General features: G+C 39.5%; 1 protein-coding gene across 1 annotated transcript in view; it reads right to left on the reverse strand.

Annotated features, from left to right (window-relative positions):
* The window catches only part of CUBN (cubilin), a 296,326-nt gene that overhangs the window by 123,828 nt on the left and 154,210 nt on the right, over positions 1–18,288 (reverse strand). Inside the window, exons 32-36 of the mRNA XM_070408021.1 lie at positions 17,145–17,304; positions 14,907–15,020; positions 13,026–13,136; positions 11,603–11,731; positions 10,533–10,665 (exon numbers count right to left, since the gene is read on the reverse strand). Coding sequence (XP_070264122.1) covers positions 10,533–10,665; positions 11,603–11,731; positions 13,026–13,136; positions 14,907–15,020; positions 17,145–17,304 — 647 coding nt within the window. The remainder of the gene's footprint in view (positions 1–10,532; positions 10,666–11,602; positions 11,732–13,025; positions 13,137–14,906; positions 15,021–17,144; positions 17,305–18,288) is intronic.

Raw genomic sequence — 18,288 nt, forward strand, 5'->3', positions numbered from 1 at the left:
TACTTTCTATCCATTAGGATGGCTTTTATTGAAAAAATGGACATTAACAAGCATTGATGAAGATGTGCAGAAATTGGAACTCTTCTGCATTGCTGGTGAAAATATAAAATGGTGTTGCCACTGTGGAAGTCAATTAGGTGGTTCCTCAAAAACTTAAACATAGAATTATCATAAGGTCCAGTAATTCAAATTCTAGGTGTATACCCAAAGAATATATTTTAAAATATATAAAGATATGTAAATCCTATATAATAAAAGCCTAATATGCCAAGTGTCTGGTCATCCAGTCATCTGTTCAACCAATCAACCTAATATGCTAATGATATGCTAAGGCCACTCAATCACTCGCTATGATGTGCACTGAATCACCAGGGGGCAGACAGTTGACTGGACGACAAGTCACTATGACATGCACTGACCACCAGGGTGCAGACGCTCCAACTGGTAGGTTAGCCTGCTGCTGGGGTCCGGCAGATCAGGACTGAGCGAGATGGGCTAGACGCGCCCTCGAGCCCTCCCGAAGTCCCTCCCTGGCTGGCCAACTTCCGGCGTCCATTCCTGGCCCCAATCATGCACCGGTGGAGGTCCCTCAGCCTGGCCTGCACCCTCTCGCAATCTGGGACTCCTCAGAGGTTGGAGAGCTGGTTTCTGCCTGATTCCTGCAGGCCAGGCGGAGGGACCCCACTGGTGCATAAATTTGTGCATTGGGCTGTAATATATATATATATATATATATATATATATATATATATATATACATATATATACACACACACATATATATAATAAGCAAGTAAAACTCTATATACCTATATACAATATAGATAAACAAAACTATATATATATATTACCACATTTTATATATACACACACACTCTAGAATAATATTCAGCCTTAAAAAAGATTGAAATTCTGATATATGCTACAGCATAGATATATGAACCTTGAAAACGTTATGTAAATGAAATAAGCTAGACACAAAAGGACACATATTGTATGATTCTACTTATATGAGGGGCTTAGAGCAGAGGAAATGGGGAGTTACTATTTAATGGGTGCAGAGTTTCTGTTTAGTATGATGAAAAAGTACAGCAAGGATCCCTTGGCTCTGAAGAAAAATATCACCCTCTTTCAGCAGGAAGCAGCTGCAGAAGAGACCCTGCACCCCTTTTCTCAGAAAGATTTTAGAGCCAAGATCCTTGAGGGGGAATATTGTAGGCCAAGCATGTTAAACTAGCATCCCACGGGCCACTAGTGGCTGACAACGAATATTTTTGCGGCCCAGCCAATATAACGGAATGTAAGGAACGTTTTAATAAAAATTTCATAACTGAATTTTACAATATCCTGTTATACGTAATTATTAATAACAAACTACAATGTTTGCTAATGACCGATTACTGTAATTGTGTTGCATTCATTTCCCTTACGCACCTTATGCGCAGGCGCACAATTTCTCCCCACTAATACTAGCAGCGGATGTTTCAGCAGCCGATTGCCACGTCATTGGACTAACTTGTTTGGTGTGCGCAACAGAAAATATTTTGCTTTTGGAGAACAAGAAAAATAGGCTTATTTGTGTTACGCTTATTAATTTGTGCAGTTATTCAGTGTCTGGTAAGTTAATGTTGAAGAAAAAATATTAATTTTTATTAAAGTGTTCTATTATTTTAGGTTAATGATTACTCATTTATTTCAGCCCTTTGTATTCAGCATGTCTCTATCAAAATAAACCTACGTTTCTATGAAAATTGAAGCTTTTGTTTTTTGGTGGCCCACATAAACGTAAACCTTGTTTATTTGGCCCGTGTTAGCCTTTGAGTTTGACATGCTTGTTGTAGGCAGTTAGACAGACATGAGAAGAACAAGGACCAGGTGCCTGGCCATGGACAATCAATTGTAAGGTGGGGCCTTGCCCCCAGGGTGACTTGTCCTCTCCTAGCTTACCTCTGGTCCTGCAGTTTGGACCCCCCAGACCTTTCCTCCCTAGAGATAACATCTAGGCCTCAGTGTGTTTCAGCTCCAGGCCCAGAGAAGCAGCAAAACCAGCCACCTGACCTCAGGACCAGCTACACTAAATAATGACCCCCTGCCCTGGTGCCCGCCAATCAATCAGTGGAGACCACACCCTGAAAGGACACACTGGAAAGCTACTGAGTATTCTATTGAGATCTTCTCCTGGGACCTCCTCTAAAATCTCCACCCTTAAAACCTTAGGATGGAGGACCCAGGGCCCTCTCCCTCTTGGGAGCTCACCCCTGCCTTTCCCTTTCCCTTCCCCCTTCCCCTCTCTCCCACCCCAGTCACCTTACCATTAGCTTCCTCACTCCCAAGCTCCAAGGGCCCTTCCTTTATCTCCATAACTTATTTCCTAAGCTCAAGGAATTACTTTATGTATCTCTCTAATTTACCCAATAAACGTTCTCTTACAAAAAAAGAAAAGCTACTAGAAATGGGTAGTAGATAGTTACAGAAAATTGTGGGCACATGTAATGCCATTGAAATATGCACATAGAAATGGGTAAAATGCTGATCTTTATGTTATGTATATTTTACAACATTAAAAAATATTGAATTCTGAGTGGTAAAACTAGATAATCAGAGTTCTGCTTGAGAATATTATCTTGCAGTAATATAATAATAATAATGACGGTGAGCAGCAGAAAAAATATATTTTTTATCTTTGCTATATTGAATCTAATAGAATGGTATAGCACGCAAGTGGAGCCAATATGCAGGTTTGGAATTCAGAGGAGACTTTGGGGCTGTACTTGGAAATCACCTATATGTATGTGGTAATAGTTGGAAGTATGGCCAGATTGGGGGTATAGAAATGAAAGGTTGGGAATAATAAGTAGAGAGAGACGAGGGATGAGAGCAGCAGCTTAGAAAGTACCCATATTGTGAGTACAGTGAAAAGAGGAGAAAACAACAGACACAGGAGTGGTCTGAGAAGTAGGATAAAAACATATCCAACATCTATCACAGAAGCCAAGAGAAAATTCGATGAAGAGTTATGAAGAATGTCAAATGATGCACAGATCCAGGACTTATGAACAGGCCATAGATTTGGTTCCTCAAAATAAATCAGTAACTTTTAAAGAAGCAGTTTCAGAGAGTCAACTATAGAATTATTTTTCAAACATACTAAGGAGTAAATTGGTGATTTCCACAAGATGGTAAATTACAATAAAAGCAGCAACAAAACAATAATAAGATTTCTATAACATCTAACAATAGAATTCACACATTCTCTATGATTATTCTTTTCATATGCCCATTAACATGTATAAAAATGTACCAATATAATTGACCACAAATTAAGTCTCAGAAAATATTAAAACTATTAAAAACCATGTTCTCTGATCACTACAGAATAAAATTAGAACACATGAACAAAGACATAACAATAATATTCTATAATTTGGTAACATAAAACATCTTTCTGTATAAACCATGTGTTAAGCAAGAAATCATAATGAAAATTAGAATATATTTAGAACTGAATGAGAGTGAAAAATTAGGTATTAAAATTTATGGGGTGTAGTCAAAGCAATATTTAGAGAAAAATGTTGCCTTAAGTGCTTATAGTAAAAAAGATCAAATACCAAGCAAAATGAACTAGGTGTCTAATCCCAGAAGTTAGTAAAAACAAGGCAGAAAAACACATACACACACACACACACACACACACACACACACACACACACGAAGTAGAACAAACAAGATGACCTTGAGCATTAATGATATAGAAATGTAGAAAATATTGGAAAAGACAAAAAATAAAAAGCTATTTTGCAAAGGCTAATACAGTATGAACTTTTAGTAACACTGATGAAGAATAAAGAAAAGCTTAGCCCTAACCAGTTTAGCTCAGTGGATAGAGTGTCAGCCTGTGGACTGAAGGGTCCCAGGTTCAATTCCAGTCAGGGCACATGCCCAGGTTGCAGGCTTGATCCCCAGTAGGGGGTGTGCATAAGGCAGCCAATCAATGACTCTCTCTCATCATTGATGTTCCTATCTATCTCTCCCTTCCTCTGAAATCAATAAAAACATATTTTAAAAAAGAATAAAAGAAAGCTTAAATGAGAAATATTACTAATAACAAAAGGACACAATTGCAGACACTAGAAATTCTTAAGGTTATAATGCAATCTGTTAACAGCCTTATGCCAAACATTTTAATTATTAGATTTTTAAAAACACAATATAATTAGTTGAAGGGAAAAAAGAAAAACTGAAGAAGATGAGTTAATCAATAAAAGTCTGTATTAAAACTTGCCCACAGACAAAACAAAACAAATATCTGAATCCAGATTATTTTATAGGAAACTCTACCAAAGCCTCAATAAATCAATACCTCAATCCCAATCTTATGCAAACTGTAATAAAAAACAGAAAAGGGGACAGTCTCTGACTTTTTAAATGAGGTTAGTATAACCTCGATAGCAAAACCAATCAAGGGATCAATCTCACTCAACAATATAAATAAAAAATCTTACATAAATATTAGCAAAATGAATCCATCAATTTGTAACACATGTCAATCTTAACCAAGTTGAATTCACAATGGTTTAAAGTTAGAAACAAAAAGAACAATTCATCACACACACACACAAGATTAAAAGAGAAAAATAGATGCAAAAATGATTAAGCAGAATCAGTGTAAACAGCAAAAAGACATGTGATATAACTAAACATCTATTCATCATAAAAACTCTTAGAAAATTAGGAATAAAAAGAAATTTTTCTTAATTGGATGAGAAATGCCTACCAAAACCTACAGCAATATATATTTAGAGGTAAAAATTTTAAAACATTTCCTTTAAATCAGAAACAATATAAGGACGCCTCTTCTCATTATTTTGTTCCACATTCTACTGAAGAATTTCCCAGGGCAATAAGACAAGGAAAGGGGGGTAAAGGTTGTAAGAACTGGAAAAGAAAAGCTATAAATAGATATTCAAGAAAGCTCATTCATTCCTAAATATGTATTGAGTACCTAATATGTCAGATCCTTTTCTGGGCACTGAAGATACAGCAGTACATAAGGCAGACAAAAATTTTGTTATTATAAAGAATAGAATGATTGCCCTAGCTCATTTGGCTCAGTGAATTGAGCATTGGCCTGTGCACTGAAGGGTCTCAGGTTGGATTCCGGTCAAGAGCACATGCCCGGATTGTGGGCTCAATCCCCTGTTGGGGGCATGCAGGAGGCAGCTGATCGATGATTCTCTCTCATTATTGATGTTCCTTTCTCTCTCTCCTGCCTTCCTCTCTGAAATCAATAAAAATATATTTTTAAAAAAGAATAGAATGATTGCTGGATAACATAATATACAAAAATTAACTGGGTTTCCTTATACCAGCAAACAAAAATTTAGAAACTGTAACATAGTCAACATTCATTCACCAAATATTTGACTCTCCTATATTGCTAGACACTGTCATGGGGATTAAGAAGAGAACAATGAAGAAAATAGACAATGTTCCTCCCTTAGGGGACATTATACTCTAAAAGGAGAGAAAGATAATAAGAAAATAAATAGATATTTAGTGAGATAGTGATAACTTCTAGGTGAAAAAAATAAAGTAATTAAGGAGGGGTTGTTTTAGGTAAGGTAGATGGGTTACACCTGTAGTTCTTAAATGGGTGTCATTTTCAATAGCAACAACAATATAAGGTATCTAGGAATAAGCATAACAAAATACCAGTAAGACTTTTGTGGAAAAAATATGAATTTTTAGTGGACAGAAGACTGAAATAAATGTATACATATTTCAAGCCTAAGAATATGAAGAATCAATCACCTCACACCCACCAGAATGGCTACCATAAACAAATCAACAAATGACAACTGCTGGCAAGGATGTGGAAAAAAGGGAACCCTCGTACACTGCTGGTGGTAATGCAGACTAGAGCAGCCACTGTGGAAAACAGTATGGAGTTTCCTCAAAAAATTAAATATGGAACTGCCATTTGACCCAGTGATCCCACTTTGTGGAATATATCCCAAGAATACCAAAACACCAATCAGAAAAAAAAATATGTACCCCTATGTTCATAGCAGCATTATTTACAATAGTTCAGATTTTGAAACAGCCCAAGTGCCTATCAGTAGACAAGTGGATAAAAAAGCTGTGGTACATTTATACCATGAAATACTATGCAGTTGTAAAGAAGAAGAATCTCTTATCCTTTGAGACAGCATGGAAGGACCTGGAGAATATTAAGCTAAGCAGGATAAGCCAGTCAGAGAAAGACAAATATCACATTATCTCACTCATATGTGGAACCTAATGCACAAAATAAACTAATGCACAAAATAGATCTAGAGACATGGGAGCATGGAACAGACTGAGGAATCTCAGAGAGAAGGAGGTGGGGATGAGTGGGGAGAGATTAATCAAAGAACTTATATGCATATATGCATAACCCATGGACACAAACAATAGTATAGTAGGCCTTGGGGGGTGCAGGTGTTGGGTGGAGGGGAGTCAATGGGGGGGGAATGGGTACAAGTATTTGTAATACTTTCAACAATAAAGATAATTTTTTTAAAAGAATATGAAGAGTCAATAAAGATTCTCCCAAAATTAATCTAAAAATTAAAATTCCAGCCCTAACTGGTTTGGCTCAGTGGATAGAGTGTCGGCCTGTGGACTGAAGGGTCCCAGGTTCAATTCCAATCAAGGGCATGTACCTTGGTTGTAGGCACATCCCCAGTATGGGGTGTGCAGAAGGCAGCTGATCCATGTTTTTAACTCTCTAGTCCTCTCCCTTTCTCTCTGTAAAAAATCAATAAATTATATTTTTTAAATGAAAATTCCAGTAAAATAAATTATTTTATTTATGCAAAATAGAAAAAAGAAAAATACACTATGCAGTGTGTGCAGTTTAACATATATATATATACACACACACACACACATATATACATATATATTAAAATTATAAAATAAACATGGAAGTGACACATAAAATTCAAAATACTGTATGGGTTACCTATGTAATGAGAAAGTAAAGGAATGTAGATGGGGGACTTTCCTGCCCTATTACATTTTATTTATTTAAAATTAATTTTTAAAGAAAAATGTAATTTAATGGTTAAAGAAAAAGTAAAGTAAGTGAGTGGGAACTATCCTTTTTTCAGGAGTCATTGGAGGGAGTTTTTGCTGAGAAGAGGAAGCACAGATAAAGAGAAGAAAGACGTCTAGTAAGACTATAGAAAAGAAACTGTTGAGAAGAAAAAATCGTCTCGGTAATAGCAAAGTACTTCTCTACTGTGTGTGTCTTTCAGTCACTACCCAACACTGCAAGATTTCACAGGGTCGTAAGCACAGTGCTCTCCTGGGGCTCTATCGCAGCTCCTGGATTCGGATGCTCTTAAGGCAGAGACAACGGCCTGGAGGCTCTGGTCACCGCAAGCCCCACCATGGGATGGATCAATGTATCCGGGACACCTCTGAGCATTCACTGCCAACCAGAGCACTAAGGCAGACTGACTGGTGAGCTCTGTTCTACCACCAGTTTCTCAAGCCAGATACCAGCATCCGTAGGTCTCTAGCCAGAGGAATAGGGAGCCTGTGGCTCTCACAATCCCATCAAGGTGGGTTACTACAGGATAAATCTTCTGGACCTGTGTTTCGGACACGGTTCTAACAGCCAGCTACGACTGACAGCTGAGGAGCAAAAGAAACCAGAAATACCCATATCAGGCTAGGCAAACTTTACTTTCTGAATCCATCTTTAGGATGTGGCCAAGTTTGGTGCTTGGCTTTATATTCCATAATAATATCAACACTGTAAAATATGCTAAAACTATTTTCTTTTGCTTCTCATAAAAAAAAGGCTAAAGGGAGATCATTTTCTTCAGCAGGTGATTTACATGAAACCTTTCTACTCAAAGTGCGGTACGTGCTCCAACCGCCTCAGCCTCACCCGAGAGCCTGTGTGAAATGAAAAATCAGAGTCCATCAACCAAGTGCATCGGGCTGTGGGTTTCAGCAAGGTCAGGATGCATATTAAAGTTTGGTCCACAGGTCCAGAAGATTATTAAGTGCAGGTTTTCTGTTTTAGTACCACACATTTTTATTAGAAGTGATGGTAAGATAATACTTACAAGGATCAAATTAAGCTTAGGTCAGTACATTTTAAAAGCAAATCTCCCTTCTTTCCAAACACTTTGGCTAAGATCTGTGAGTAAAACTGGTGTGTAACAAAAATAGTACAATCACTGTTTCTCATTATCTCATTTTGATTCTTGAACCAAGATCAATCACTTTCTTTCTAAAAGCACTCTGAAGCATAAAATATATTTTTTTGTTAATCCCTTTACAAAAACCTCCTTTTTAGTTTTTATTTCACTCTCGTCCTTTCTGTTGCAGAGCAACCATAATTTCTTCAATTTTTCTCCCTACTCAGTTTCACCGCAGTGTCCACAATCCAAACCCCATGGTTTAGAACTTGATGTATGGCATATGCTTCTCATATGCTCCTCTCACTCCCCAGAGGAACACTTCCAACCACCCATCTGGATGTAGTTTAGACCACGGCAGAAATAACTTGCAGGCCTTCCTCAGTATCATCCACATAAAGGGGAACATCTTGCATTCTACAGAATTTATTTAAAAAATAAAACTCAAGCGAGTAACAGGAAACAATAAAAATTAACGTCTTATGCATGAGAAAGGAAAAAGCTGGGCCATTAAAATTTGTCTATATAAAAATTAGAACTTTAGTGTCCCTTAAGCAGTAAAATAGATGCAATTCGCTTTTTGTGTCTATCTCCCACCTTCTAGGAGAGTCAAGTGTTGTCCAATTGAATTTAACTGTGAACTACCACCCAAGATACTTTAGAAATGACAACGTGAGAGAATTTAATGTTCATTGAACATCTGGGATGCATCAGCCTTGCGCTATACATTTTAAACTCGAGACCTTTCATCTCAACAGTGCCCCTATATGATTATCTGCTATAGATGAAATGCATCTCTTTAGGCTTTAAATAAATAGCTTCTTGACATTAACTTATTAGTAATTTACCAAGAAAGGGAATCTTATTGATTTTAAACAGTCCCAGTGCCTGGCCCGGTTCCTGGCACTATCAAATGTCAGATTGGTCAACAATGTAAATGTGGTATTGACAGAGAGGAAAAAGATGAAAAAAAAATCCCTTTTATTTGGCAATTATGAGGCCTAATAAGCCATGTGAAGGACTTTGGACTTCATCATAAGGATAATGATCATGTTTTATTTGCTATTACTAGCATCCAGCATAGGAGTAACATCTGCCCAATATGTGCCTAGCATATAGTAGGGGCTTAATAAATATTGAATAAAGAAATACATATATATATATATCAGATACATACATATCTTCCCATACAGAACTTTGCTTTTAGTAAAGACAAAAGCAAGCAAAAACCTCTTTCCCTTGTGGCAACTTAAACTTTCTTTGACTCTCAGGCGCTCGGGAGGGTGTCTTTGTTTTAACACAATGCCACTTGTCCCTGAAGAGGCCTGTCTGATTGATGGGCTGAAAGAAAGCAACTTGAGATGTTTGAACATGGTCCACAAATAAGATTGTTCTCTCATTTTTTTAATCCATTCTTAATCCACAGAATGGCATGTCTAGGAGAAGCAGCAAGATTTTTGTTTTTTAATAAACAGGCCAAGCAAAACAATCCTCTTTCCTCAGCACTAACTTATTATATTCTCTTCAAAAACAGAATTAGCCACCCAACCAAAGTTTAACAATATACAATATAGTATTATAAATAATTTTTAATTAAAAACATGAATTTAAATACTAGTCTTATCATTCAATATTTGTTCAGCTTGCATTATGAGTGTGGCAGGTCACAGGCTCCTTTCTATGGATGATTCAAAAGTCCCACTTCACTTAGCATGTGTTTTTCACTATCTACTTCTAGAAAAATTAAATTAAATTTCAACTGTTGTTTCATTTAATTTAAGACCACTCAGATCATTGTGGGACCCTATATTCATAAGTCTTGCAGTTCACTGAGGAACAGGAGAGTGATTTTACAAATAAACCACTAGTTCCAAAAAACGTCCCAAATATTCTTTGTAGGAGCGGAAGGAAAGGTGGATTAGGGTGGGGTAGGGGGGTCATAAGGTGTGTGGGTAAGAAGGCTTAACTGAGATAGGATTTCTGCTGGAAGAAAGAATGTTAGTGATTCTCTGGCAGAATATAAATGTTCCTAATTTAAAAAAAAAAATGAAATTACTGTTCTCTAAAAATGAAGACTCCACAAATTAATGCTCAGGCATGTATTTCTGGTGATATTAGGCAGGACGCTAGGACCATTCTCAAGAGAACTGTAATACTATTTATAACCCGAACTGTGACTAAACCAAAGGAACTTTGGAAACAGAGTTCCTCAAGTTCCCACCGTGTTCTCAAACAGTTGCTTGGACACATGTGCTATTAGCTGTCCTCCCTTTTAGTAACAGCGCTTCCTTCCTGCAGATCCACTGAAACAATACTCCATAAAAAAGGATTTACATGAAAGACAGCTGGAGCCGGTTGCCAGGGGAACTGACAATGTTCCAGACACATTCCACATTCGAGGGATAAACTTCAGGGTAGCCAGGGCTGTCGAAGGTGCCTTCAGCCATGTGGAAGTCCCCACCACAAGCTGGAAGAAAGGAGAAAACAGTGAGTGCCCAGGCAAAGATCAAATGCAAGGCACACTAGATAAAGGAGGAGGAGCACCAGGGGAGCTGTTAACAGCATCTATTTCACACACAAAAAATCCTGTTCATATAAAATAAGAAAAAAATTCTGAAAACTAAAAGCCAAGGGGGTTACATCCTTTGCTCAAAGCCTTCTCTCCCTGTGTACTATAACTTTGTGCAAAAAAAGACTTGTTTTAATCCTACAACCACGCAGTATTTCTGACCAGGATGATTTTCAACCCTGGCCTACAGTGGGGGCAGTGCTCCGCCCTTTCCCCCTCCAGCGAAGACTGAGCCACACACAAATCTCCTGAGGGTGGAAGGCTTTTAAATGCCGATAACAAGGCGCTGGCAGCTGACAAACAGCACTAAGGGGCCCAGGACTAGTGGCTCTGCCTTCCTCTCATTCCCATGTGCCACCAACCATCAAGCCAGCAGTGACAGCACGCAGACCCTGCCTGAGCCCAACCTCGAGGCCAGGGAGACAGGAGAACAGCGGCTGTCCGTTCTTAAGAGATGCCCTCAGACACTGTGAATTACAGGCTGCCTTAACCAACTTGTCATGGAGGAGAGCGCCAACACACTGACAAACAAGCCATCCAAGATCATTCCAGCCAATTCTCCTCACTCCCAGAGTTCCCTTTCTAAAAGCATTAGTCACAATAGCCAAGGTGTGCACACACCCTACGCGTCGACAGGTGGGTGAATGGATAAAGTTGTGGAACAGAGTTCACTGCTGCCAGAATTGACAAGCGTGCTAACCGAATTTGGAAGATGTAAGGTTAGACACAGGAAACTAGCTTCCAACTGTAAAGGTAAAAGAGTCCCACCTAACAAACCTAGGAATTCAACCACCTCCTTGTTAACCTAGTGGTGCCACTTGTGGATGTGTCTTACCTGATGATGATGCAGCATATGTAGCATGGAAACCACCAAAACTCACGCTAGAGTCAGAGATGAACCTCAGTGTCAGAGCATTGCTGAAGGAAGTGATGGGATGGGGCATGGAGGTGCCACAGTATCGGCCTAAATAATGACAGGGAGAATGAATGATAACAGGGCAAAGGCCATTATTTCTAGTAAACACAGATTTACTGGAATTACAAGAAACCAAAGCAAACAGAGGCAATCACTATTAGGAGAACCATTTAAGTCAGGTCAGTGTTTGGAACAATGCCTGAGAATAAAAAATAAACTACAAATAGAAACATAGGAGAGATGATTTATAAACATGATAAAGAACATTAGGGGAAGATGAGAACAATGTAGATAGCCTGGCTCCAAATGTAACTAATGTTAAGATCTCCAGCACAGTAATAAATGCACAAATAAATGCACCAGTGCTTAAAAGCAAAATATTATAGCCAAGAAAAGTGTGAATGCTAGAACCAGAATAGCTGGATTGAACTCTGAGCTCTACCATTTACTAGTCACGTGACCTGGGCAAGTTACTTAAGTTCTCTGTGCCTCGGTTTCCCCACTTGAGCAAAGAGAATATCAATAAATAATGAAACCTCTATCATAAAGGTATGAGGATTAATTGAGGTACTCTTTACTAAGTTCTCAAAATAGTGCTCAGCACAAGGTGAGTTCTAGATGTGTTTGTTAAATAATATACCCTCATTCTTGGTCAAGTGCTTCGAGATAAAAAGCATTACAATCAGAAGTGGGCGCAGAGCAGAGCGTATTCACTGATTGCCTGCTATTGTCTCAGGCACTGTTCTGGGCACTGGGAATTTAGCCCAACAAAATCCGTTTCTGAGGGCGCTCATCTTCTACTTTATCAGGAGATGCTCAAGTATAAGTAACTCATAGAAAACGTTTAAATAACTTGAGATTATTTTTTTAGGACATTTTAGAACCTAGATAGCTGCAATATTTAGTCTTACTGGGTTGTCTTACAAACCCAATCCAGATTACTTATTTACTTATAATTATTTTTTTGCTTCCACTGAGGACAAAACCAGAAAAAAAATGCTTAATTTGAATATAAGAACTGTGGTTAAATATTAAGAAATTTCTCACAGAATGCTATTTAATGCTGGGGTAGAATGCATTTCACTACTATCTAAGTGTTTGCAACTTTTAAATTTAAAAAATGCATAAACTATTCATGTCCTTGAATATGACAAGCTGAGTTTCTTGAACTCCACACTGAATTCCAGTTTCTTATTCCCTAATTATCTTTACTTGGCTTATACTGCTCTTCGTGCTTATTGGAAACATTCTGACCTTGAATGACAGCACACAGATATGCCAGAATATAAATAAAACCCAGCCAAGGCCACAGACAGAAATGAGAGCACTCCAGGCACGGTACCTCGGAGGGGCGCGTCATCATAGTTGCCATCCAAAATTTCTAAAAAGTCTTGTGTGCATGTTGTGCTGCTTTCAAGTCCAAAGTGAGTAAAGGAGAGGGTGATATGATTGACTGTAAGAAAAAGCGAAGTCTATTTAATAGCGTACTGGCGAACAAAACAGACAGGGCGGGAAATTTTACCTCTGAGGATTCATGCGTGGGTTCTCCAGCGGGAAGCACTGAAATGGGCAGATCTGCCCAGGGGTTGAGGGGATGAAGAGGGAAAGTGACAAGTTCTCTGCTGACAGGTTTCCTTTGAAGAGCATCAATCCATGTTGTTGAAAACACCTAGAGAATCTGAAATGCCAGTAAGGAAGAGGACTCCTGGGGTAGGTGTCCTCCATGCACCATGGGGAACAGCTTGTTGGAAAATGTCGTCTTTACACATTTTTATATCAGCCCTAGCTATGTTCTTCTCCTAAGTACTTTTCTCAGTAGAATTGGTCCTTAAGTCCTGGTTCTTTACGTGCGATTGTAAATAAGACACATTCTTCTTCCTGGCAGCATATCCTACCTAGCGCTGTCAGCTTCACTGTAAGGCCAGGGCCCTGTGGTTCAGTCATTTAAAAAGAAAGCTTTGAATTACTTGCAGAACAGCAAGTGCCCGGGTATGTTTTCCTTTTGTCATTCTTCCAGGGCCCCTGTCTTCGGAATAGGATCTTCCCCGGATGCTGGCTTTGAACCAGTGAGATCTCATCTAAATGCATTACAACTCATCATAAAGTATCCTGAGGCGCAGAACTGCTGGCTCAAGGCAGGGGGCCTCTTCACCTACGACTCAGTTTCCGGAGGGCTGGCAACTTGCTTTGGGGCTCCAGGCTCCAGGCAGCAAGTGGCTAAGGATTACATCACCAGCCACCAAAGCCTATGCATGTCAGTAAAGATATCCATTTGTTAACTCTTGACATGCCGGGAAATGTGTTAGAGAATAGTTAAGCCAAACTCTTCATTTTTTTAGATTAGCTAATGGGGCCTCATTAGCTTAAGTGACTTCCTTGTTATCACCCAGGTCATTCATTGTAGAGTGGAGTCGAGAGCTTAATACCTTTCTCGCATTATGACTGAAGTCATAAATTTTTCCTGAAAACCTCAAGGAATGGTAGAACTCATCTAAAACATGATTCATAACGGCCCCAGGGTCACCCGCTCTCAGGTCACTGCTTGAGTCCTGAAGGGTCTCCTCATTCTCTTTGTCTGTAAAATGTGGTAAGGTTTTACCACCAGATTATTACCAGGTCAGAAAATAAGACTTCAGGATTCCAAAAATGAAATAATGTAAGTACTCATTAAGTGTTTCTTCCAGGCCTATGCTGGAATTTTTTTTATTTTTTTTTTAATACAAGCACTGCAGGAGAGACCAGGTTTTATAATTATCTTCCACTTTGATTAAAGAGCAATATGCTCATGGCATTATATTTCCAAACTATGAATTATTAATTTTCCAGTCTATGGTTCTTATTTATTTATCCATTTGGCAACTGTTTTTGTGCATCTGCTACACTTAAGGCATAAGTGTCAAAAACTATTTACTTATTTATCAATTAGCTTTGCTTACCCCCAATCTCACATGCCTGTCAATACAGTAAGGTTAGGGTTTTTCTTTTTCTTTGCTAGGCTCTGAAACTTAAAAACAAATTTTAAATTAAGAATAAAATGTAAAATAACTTTTCTATCAAATTAGGAAATGTTTGTTCTTGTGCAGAGCAGGAATTGGGACTTCAAAAAAAAGAGGAAGGCCATCAATTGTTATCTCGGAAGAGATAAGAACATTAGTCATGGACGGACTTTCCCACAGACACCATCCACCCTGCATTCCTTTCCTTCTTTGTTTTTGTTACTTACATGGGGGTTGAGCTTGAATTATCCAGCTGCAGTTCTGATTGTCTGGATACTTGGCAGGGAACAATGGAGAGGATATTGTATCAAAGGAGTCGGTGAGGATGTAGCCTCCACAGACTGAGGACACACAAACACACACACAGTCATGTACTCTGGATGTCCACTGGCTATGCACAACAATTATGTGATGAATGAAAACATAATTGATTTTCCCTCATTTCCGAAATTCAGGCCAAGGAAGTAATCTGCCGAGGAAGCTGCACATAAGCCATGAGAAAATGGCTTTTCACTGTACATTTATAACCATTTCCTTCAATTACAGGAAGTGGGGAGCTACACAGAACAGCAGATTAAATGGCTATGAATTGAATGAATCACTCAAACAAAACTCTGGCATTGATTCACTTATTTTGCCTACTCATAATTATACGTATAGAAATAATCTTTTTATGGACACCTTTTTTTCTAGGAAAATCAATATGCAATTGAACAAGACTTCACTGAATGGCTGTGGATTATCAGAGAAGTGCAAAACTCTATGGGAATGAGGAGAGGGAGAGGCTGTTGCCAGTGAGAGTGTGAGAGGAGTGTCACAGGGGAGATAGTGGCCGGAGGAGGAATTGGATGTGAGAAAGGGTAGTTCTGGGGGAGGGCAGCCTGAGCAGAAACACAGAGGACAGTAAGGACGGCATCTACACAGACTTGGCTGAAGTGTGGCGCCCTGGGGGGAGTTGGAAGTGGCACTGAATAAAAGATCAGAGCAGGTTCCTGGGCTCTTGGGTACCGTCTGAAGGAGCTCGGGCTCCATTCCCTAGGGCCTAGGCAGTGCAGCCAGACAGAATTGTCATTTTCAAGGGCATGATCAGAACGAGGCTTTTGCGAGTTCACTTTGAAGGAAGATGGAGAAAGGATGGTGAGATTGAGGAGGCTGTTCTAATAGTCCAAGAGAAGATCCACTGGGGACTTTTTTTTTTCACTCCGAAGCAAAGCAAAGTGATTAATTAAATGGGGAAAAATGTATTTAGAAATTGTTCTTTCTTTGGAAGCACAGAGAATGGTTGATTTATTCAGTCTGTCTTGCTCCAAAGTGTACAGTGTGTCTTTGGGAGATCTCGATCCAAAAACTCTCCCTAGCCAGGGCTCTCTATTTTAGAATGCAAGCAAGCGCACTGAAACAGACAAGTGGCCAAGCAGACTAAACTTATTTGAAATGACAAAGGTCATCTGAATAAAATCAGAGGCCTACAGAAGCCAACTCACACCCCTTCTTGTTCTGGGTTCCCTCTCTGAGGGTAGGGTAAAGGATTGATCTCTAAGAATTACCAGATCAAAGGCAATGAATAGAAAGGTCAGAAGAACTGGAAAGTGGTGATTTAAGAACAAAAACAATGGAAAACAACACTGGCAGGTGGACAGTGGCAAGATTCAAGGGTTAAAATCTGACTCTACATTACAAGCAAGTTTATAGTTTACTAGGGGCCCGGTGTATGCAATTCATGGGGGGGGGGGGGGGGGGCAGGGGGGAGGGAGGGAGAATGTGTCCCTCAGCCCTGCCTGCACCCTCTCACAATCCAGACCGCTGGCTCCTAACCACTCGCCTGCCAGCCTGATCGCCCCCAACTGCCCTCCCCTGCCGCAACCTGCCTCCTTCGCCAGGACCCACCTCCTCTGCGCGAGGCAATGGAGACATCGGGACCGGCCTCCTCTGTGCTGCACAGAGCCGTGGAACCCCCAGGCCTCACTGCGCAGAGTGGCCACCAGGCCCTGCCTCCGCTGTGCATGTGGCCATCTTGTGGTGGCCATCTTGTGATAATGTCATATGCAAGGGCAGGAGGACCACCTAGGCTTTTATTAGTATAGATAATTTATAGTGGTTTATCTCCTTTGGATATACAACCTTGGATAAATGTTAGGTAATTTATCTATGGACAAAAGAATTTGGATAGACACTTAGACATCATATCTCTAGTATTAAAGCTGTTTGTAGGTATTATTCTGAAAACTTGTCGGAGAGTTCCAGAGATCCAAAGGAAGATGGCACCAAGCTAGACAATGGTAAATTGAAAGGATCAATAAATGGAATAATTGCAAATCATAGTTCCTTAGTTCTATTTAAGTTGTTGCATATGAAGTAGAAAGCCAGGACCAATTTCTAAGAATTGGTCTCATTTTATTGTAGCACCAAGAGAGGCACTTAAGGAGAGATGGCAGGTGCCTCGGAGAAACCCACCCTGTACCTACCTTGCCTGAAGTGAGCTTGGAAGCCCCTGCTCTGTCTAGAAGGGCCAGACTGAAATCTCACAAAGAGGCTATTTCCTGAAGAGGTGATGGGGTTAGTCAGCTGCTGTCTTCCACAAGCACGGGCAAGGCGGGTAGTTGCGGAGCTTAAACCATCATATGCCTACAAAGAAAGACAATGGGAAAATAATGGTTCAGAACTTCATACTTTCATCTAAAAGGCCTATGTTCCATGGACTATCTGCACATTGGTGAGATGGTAGAAAACAAAACATTTGCCAGATCAAATGCTTTACTCTGTTGTCATGTGACACAGTTTCATGGGAATGTCTGAGTCTTCGGCCATTTCTAGGGACATGCTAGTGATTTCAGTAGGAGAGTCTCTGCCAGCAGCACTATTAGATCCCCAGATGTCTTCATAAGCACCATCGCTCTCACAGCCCTCCTTCCTCCTCTAACTCCAAGGCAGTCACATCATAGGCCATCCCCACAACATGTACTGAAAATGTTTGATGCAAGAATGAATTCAGGAGCAATCGATGAAAAACAATGATGAGTCACCATTACTTTTCAGAAACCCAACATTTGCTGGCACTTTTTGTTCTTCAGACGGTCATGGTTAAGAAGGAAGAGAAATGACAGAGTTCATCCAAATGATATAGTGATGTGAGTTTAATTTAGAAAATTACCTCAAAAATTAAGAAAATATATTGGGTTCTGTGTCCACTCAGTACTATGCTGGAACTAGGTGACCTCCCATACTTACCAATGGAATAGAGTTTTCATTACATGCACTCAAAATTGCTGTATTGGTGTGTGAAATTGAAGTTGGCTCATTTCCTTGGAACTCTGTGTGAAATTTTTAATGTTCTTATGTGTAAACCAGTGGTAAATGAGTTCTTTTTCTTTGAGTGACAATAATAATAGCAACTATTCAGTAAGTGCTTAGTATGTGCCAGGAACTGGACTCAGCCCTTCACGTACATTTATCCCATTTTCTCCTCCCAAGAATCCCTCCATCTGATGCACAAAGAGCCCAAATAATGTGGCCAAGTCACATGTTCCTGCGAGGGAGCAGGTCATGTGGAAACGGACAGCTAGATTTTAGAGCACAGAACTGAAACTCTCATTTTATCAAATGCAAGAT

The sequence above is a fragment of the Myotis yumanensis genome, unplaced genomic scaffold (assembly GCF_028538775.1).
Source record: "Myotis yumanensis isolate MYYU_CA2020_CCGP unplaced genomic scaffold, mMyoYum1.0.hap1 SCAF_1, whole genome shotgun sequence".
NCBI classification, from domain to species: Eukaryota; Metazoa; Chordata; class Mammalia; order Chiroptera; family Vespertilionidae; genus Myotis; species Myotis yumanensis.